The sequence below is a fragment of the Lutra lutra genome, chromosome 2 (genome assembly GCF_902655055.1).
Source record: "Lutra lutra chromosome 2, mLutLut1.2, whole genome shotgun sequence".
Classification (NCBI taxonomy): domain Eukaryota; kingdom Metazoa; phylum Chordata; class Mammalia; order Carnivora; family Mustelidae; genus Lutra; species Lutra lutra.
Genome location: NC_062279.1, coordinates 176555560 through 176561941, shown reverse-complemented (window position 1 = coordinate 176561941; position 6382 = coordinate 176555560). Strand labels below are relative to the sequence as shown.

The window sequence follows — 6382 nt, the reverse complement described above, 5'->3', positions numbered from 1 at the left end:
AGATGTGCCTTTATTTTTTAAACAGCTGTGTAAGCGGAGTCCCTAGAAAAGCATGTTAAGCTGAGACAAGAAATGCAATTTATAAGATGCTCTTTTTTTTTTTTTTAACCCCCTCTACCAGGTGTATTTTAAAGAAATCCTCTTATCCTTCACATAAACCCCCTTGGCCCACTTACTCTATGTTACGGGGTGCCTGAGTCTTGCCAATGTCCCAGTCCTTTATAACATTTCATGCACTTCGGGGGGTAGGCTTGTTGTTAAATTGAGCGTGTAACGCTCTTACAAAACAGGTTTTCTATGACATCAAGGTTTCTTCTCCCTAACCGAAGGGGGAAAAAAAAAAGAGGACGAAGAAGGGGGGAAACACACACACTATCTCAATTTATGCCCAAGGTATATGATCAGTTAAAAAGGCTTAAAAGCTCGGGGAAATTGGATCAGGGAGAATCGTCACCCAACTTTCATTATTTCCAAGTAGTGTGATTGAATTAAAGGGCAGGAGCTGGTTAGAAGGGAGGATCAGGGGCTCGGTGCGTAATGGTGTGGTATTAAATTCTAATTAGAGATGCAGGAATCAATGATAGGGAGGTTGGACAGCTCAGTTCCCCAGTGCCAGCCCAATAGACGGATGAGTTATTGTCATGTAAAAAGCGCCAGCAATAAGACCAACCGCTTTGCTATTGTCCAAGTGGAAAGAGCCAAGTTTATTATGAGGACTATATGCTCTAGAGACCTCAGACAAGGCATCTCATAGGAGGCTTTTTCATAAAACTAGGCTCTGCTGGTAGTAAGGAGGCCAGTTTGGAGGCAGGCGTTGAGCTGTGCACATCTCCCCACTCCAGCCACCTTCTCCATACCCATCTTTTATTCCATTTTTCCACTTGGCTGAGCCATCCAGAGCCTTTTCAATGTATAAAATGGAATATTCTTACCTCAATTCCTCTGCCTACGAGTCCTGTATGGCTGGGATGGACACCTCGAGCCTGGCTTCAGCCTATGCGGACTTCAGTTCCTGCAGCCAGGCCAGTGGCTTCCAGTATAACCCGATAAGGACCACTTTTGGGGCCACGTCCGGCTGCCCGTCCCTCACGCCGGGATCCTGCAGCCTCGGCACCCTCAGGGACCACCAGAGCAGTCCGTACGCCGCAGGTAAGGACCGCCAGCTTTCTCAGCGGAGGAAGCCGCCTTTCCGCTCGTATATAGGAAGCCTTGATTGCATTTGAAAATGGAAATGTGTTTAGTATTTACCAAACGAAATTTGCTTACACAAATGAAAGAATTTATCACGTTAGAAGCGATTGCAGGGAGGGGTAATTCACTTACAGGGTTACACTATCCTAGTCACACCCGAACCGCCAACAAAATTATCTTAAGCTGCCAAAATGATAGGCATAATTTATTTACTTTGCGATGAGACGTAAAGCTTAGAAAATAATTAAATAACAAAGAGTAAAGCTCATTACTGGCAGTGTCTCTCTCTCTTTTTAAGAACCGACAGCGGCTCACACCTTTTGGGCTGGTCATTTTTATGATTATTTCTTTAATTTATTATTATTTTTTTGCAGCACTTTCCCCCAACTTTTGGGCAGGGTCAACTTCTGAGAACTGAAAAGTTCCAACAGTGGGAGTGTTGGGTAACTTCTTCCCCGGTTCCCTGATGCTCCGACTGATGTTTTTGGACTTTTTTCCTCTTTCGCTTTTCCTCACCAAAGCATTATCCCGCGTCCCGGCCCTCGGCCGTCCCCAGTGAGCTCTTCCAATCCACCCAAAGGCGCTTGTGCCAAGAGGGACCCCGCCAAAGCCCGCAGTTCGCCGGTTTCGGTATTCAACTAATTCGCTCGGTTTTTCTCGGCAGTGACTGTCAGCCAGTCCCCCGCGCCGGCGTCGGTGGCCGCTCTAGTGCTACCTGACCTTGGGAGTCCCCACATTCCGGCTCCGCGGCGCTCTCGCGCTCCAGACAGTTTTGCTCACACTCCGTCCCCTCTGTCGTCCCCCCAGTTCCTTACAAACTCTTCACCGACCACGGCGGCCTCAACGAGAAGCGCAAGCAGCGGCGCATCCGCACCACTTTCACTAGTGCGCAGCTCAAGGAGCTGGAGAGGGTCTTCGCAGAGACGCACTACCCCGACATCTATACCCGGGAGGAGCTGGCCCTGAAGATCGACCTCACCGAAGCGCGAGTCCAGGTACGCGCGCCCACAAACCGACCCTGCTTCGCCGCCCCGAGCCCGGTACGGTACGGTGGCGGGGACCGGGCGGTGCTCCTGAAGGTTCGGAATACCCGGGCTTTTCAAAGACAAGGGCCCGGGACCCAGGGCGGAACAGAGGCCAAATTCGGAGGGACTGTGTACGCGAGGAAGGGTTAGGGTGCGCGCTCTCGTTTATCTGTGCACAGCAGCAAAGCTTTTTCCCCACCTCGTGTAGTCCTGCAGAGACTTTCGGGGTCTTGGGACGTGAAAGAGCAAGGCTTTTGCAGGACAGGAAGTGACTTGTGGGAGGAGTGCAGACTTTGCCCCCGTATTAGACTTGGGGTTTTTTTGTTTTTGTTTTTCTGCCTCCTCGCTCAAGCTCTTTTAACTTGAAACCATGGAGTAGAGGTGCATTTTCCCGGTAACTATGGCTTGGATCACATTGGCAAAGGGGCTGTGACTCCATGAAGGTCACGAACCGCGGCTAACTCTAACCTTTTAGGGAAACAGGTGCACTCACGAGCTGGCCAAGGCGCCTCTCCAGGTGAGCCCCATTGTACGCTATATCAGGCCCAAAGGCCAGGACGGGCGGCGAGCATCAAACCGGGGACCCCCCTCCTCCTTCTACCAATTAGCGTTTAACCTTAGACCTGCGGCGTGGGGGGTATGGCGACTGTGGGGTGGTTCAAGAAACAGACTGAGCAAAGGCCCGCCAGAATAAAGGCTTCCGTTTTAGGGCCTTTCTGGGACCTGGGGCCTTTTAGCCTGTCCTGCAAGCAATCATTTCCCTGGAATGCTCAGGTGACCCTAAGAAAGTTTCTCCGAAGACGGAAGGGCGACAAGGGAGGGGGCAGACTTGGTGGCGGGGTGTACCGCGGCGCTTGGACTTTAAAACAAGCGGAAATGGAACGTGGGCCGTCCTAACCCGCGCTTTGCTTCCCCCTTTCCTTCTTCCTTTCCCTGCTTCACCGCCTCTCCTCTCCTCTCCTCTCCTCTCCTCTCGGGCCAGGTGTGGTTCCAGAACCGCCGCGCCAAGTTCCGCAAGCAGGAGCGCGCGGCAGCGGCCGCCGCGGCCGCGGCCAAGAACGGCTCTTCGGGGAAGAAGTCCGACTCGTCCCGGGACGACGAGAGCAAAGAGGCCAAGAGCACCGACCCGGACAGCACGGGGGGCCCCGGCCCCAACCCCAACCCCACTCCCAGCTGCGGGGCGAGCGGCGGCGGCGGCGGCGGGCCCAGCCCGGCAGGAGCCCCGGGGGCGGCGGGGCCCGGGGGCCCGGGAGGCGAACCCGGCAAGGGCGGCGCGGCGGCGGCGGCGGCGGCGGCGGCGGCGGCGGCAGCGGCGGCGGCGGCGGCTGCGGCCGGGGGCCTGGCGGCGGCCGGGGGCCCTGGACAAGGCTGGGCTCCCGGCCCCGGCCCCATCACCTCCATCCCGGATTCGCTCGGGGGCCCCTTCGCCAGCGTCCTATCTTCCCTCCAAAGACCCAACGGCGCCAAAGCCGCCTTAGTGAAGAGCAGTATGTTCTGATCTGGGACGCGCCGCGGCGGCGGCGGGCGAGCCGGGCCGGGCGGGCGAGCGGGTGGGCTCCAGGCTACGGTCGTCGCTGCTGCTGAGGCTTTCCACGGAGGGCCTAACGTCATCGCGATACGAATAAAGAGAACATGGCGTCGCCCCCATTTCAACCCCTCTCCTACCCCCATCCTGAATCCCCCCAAACCCCCAACGAATCAAAACTCAAAACTTCCCTAGCTTCGCACCTGCCTCAGGGGCCTCGCAGACCGGCCAGGGCTCCGCCTGCTGACCGCGAGGTGCGAGCAGCGCGGCCGGGCTCGGGGGCACTCTCAGGGGGGCTGTGTCTGCGTGTCGGTGTCTGTCTGTCTCGGGGAATGTGTGTCTGAGGCCCGAGCAGGTGACAGGGAGAGATGAATGGGGGGGGGAGCACAACCGACTCAGTGACTTGCTTAGAAAAAGAGAAAAAAAAAATCCCCCCAATTGGAAAAAAAAAAAAAAAATCAGGAAGGCAGCAATCACTTCAAAAACAAGCCAACAATCCACCCGGAAAGGTGTTAAAATCCGAGGGGAAACAAGGAAGGTGGGGAGAAGGGAGGCTGAAGCTAGCCGGGTCTGTCTTGTGGACCCCTCCTGACAGCCCACCCCCTTGGGGCTCCTCCTCAAGGGAGAGTGAGGGATGGGATGCCTTCAGCCCTCCTTCCCCTCGTGTCCTTGGGCTCGCGCTGCCGCGGGCGATGACTCCAGCGGACTGTCCCCGCGGCCAAGGTGACTTCCTCGCTCCCGCCTGCCTGTCCCACCTCGCCAGACACCATCCCGCCATTAGCGCATCCTAACCCCACACAGTGGCAACTCCCAACCCCGGCTCTTTGCAGCCACTCGGCCCTTGAAGATGCCCTTACATGAGATGCCTTTTCATCCACAAACTCTGCAAACGGTCTCCTATTTCGCAGCTCTTCCCTTTTTTTCTCTCCAGTCACCCCCACCGGCATTTTCTTCTTCCACCAGCTTTTACCGAACTTTTTGGCACTGCTTTGGATTCGAGTCAATTGCAGTCCACGCAACTGGCTGCGGAGAATTCAACCGAGCCGAGAAAGGCGTCCGCACAAGGTTGCAGAAGCGTCTCGGTTTGCATTTCTGTTTGATCCGAAATGGACTCACATCCTGTATGGTGGATGGACTGTATATTGATGATTCCATTCTTCAAGCAGATTAGACATCTCTGTTGGGATTTTTGTTTTTTTGTTTTTTGTTTTTTATTTTAAAAGGCACAAACTATAGATATTAGTTGAATGTTGAGGCTTTAACTTTTTCGGTGTCTTTCTACAACTGTGTTCTGTGACTGAATTGTATCGTGTTAATATCAGTACAGACCGTCTCCTCTACGTGACCGTATAATGTTTTTCTCTTCTTGTAGTCTCTATGGCGTGTCTTTATGGAGTAATAAGGTTCTCACGGGTTCAATTCCTTTGTGTTTAGAGAGACCACGGTTCAGACAATGGTATATATTTTTGTTATCAGGTGCATGTCTGTCTGATTTCTTTTTTCTTCTTGTTGGGACTCTGTTTGTGAACATAAGCGTTATAAGTTATGTTTCAGATTTTCAAATTTATTTATATGTGTTATAATGAATGCTTCTATTTAAAAGGGAAATATTTCTACATGTGCATATAGTTTTCCAAGAGTGTACCATTAACTTGATTGTTGATAATAAAAACAAAAAGCAAGTCTAGCAATTGAACTCTTCTGACTTTTCCTTGATTCGTTTTTGTTTTGTTTTCTTAATTTAATTTTAGAAACGGTAAAAGTGAACAGAAGAAGAGGAAATTGTACAAAATATCCAGAAGCCTCCGAGGCTGCTGGAAGTCTAAATTCACTCAGCAAAATTCAGCCAATATAAAATTTAGTGCTTGGGATAGCAGGCAAGAGACTCTGGCCCGTGTTTGTCTGTCAGTCACGGAGCACGAAAGGATACCAGTGTGTTGATAAAAATGTTCACATGGGTGCTTAGGCTGAGGCCAGAGGGCTCAGTGGCAGTGAAAGCAGGTTTCAGATACCTTGTTTCGAGAAAGACTCAGAAGTGAGGATTTGTGTATATGTGCTTTCAGGACCAATGGCATCTGGTGAAGTCCAAGTGGTCCAGCTTCCTTAAGCCCTGCAGAATGCCAGCAGCCCGGAAGGTCTCTGTGTGGGCAAGTGACTCAGGATGGTTGTTGGCCTGAGAACACCTCTGCAATGTTGGTGTGTTTGGAGAAATAACACATGGGCAGCCACTGAATTAGTGAGCACTGGCCTGTAGCAGTTTTGGCTTTCCATGCATTATCTCATCTACTCCCCAAACAACACCCGGAAGCAGGTACAATTCCTATATTTATTTTTCTTTTAAACAGATAAGATGCTAAGGCAACAGAAAAGTTAACTTGCTCAAGAGGCTCCTGTGTGTGAGTGATGGGGCTGGTCTTTGAACCCAAGAGATCTGATTCCAGAGCCTGCCCATGAACTACACCAGTGGTTCCCCAAGTGTTGTCCCTGGACCAGCAGCACCAACATCACTTGGGAACTTGTTTGACACACGAATTCTTAGACTCCATTCCAGATCTACCGAGTCAGAAACTCTGGACTCAGGGGCAGGAATATATGTTTTAATGAGCTCTATGGAGGATATGAGAACCACTGAATGATACTT

At 52.1% G+C, this 6382-nt stretch overlaps 1 protein-coding gene across 1 annotated transcript; it reads left to right on the top strand.

Moving 5' to 3' along the window:
* The first annotated feature begins 715 nt into the window (after window positions 1-715).
* Window positions 716-5406, top strand: PHOX2B (paired like homeobox 2B). The gene is made up of 3 exons (XM_047719955.1): window positions 716-1149; window positions 1999-2186; window positions 3199-5406. The coding sequence occupies exons 1-3, from the start codon at window positions 909-911 to the stop codon at window positions 3712-3714; spliced, it is 945 nt and encodes a 314-aa protein (XP_047575911.1). The 5' UTR covers window positions 716-908; the 3' UTR covers window positions 3715-5406.
* The last annotated feature ends 976 nt before the right edge of the window (window positions 5407-6382 follow it).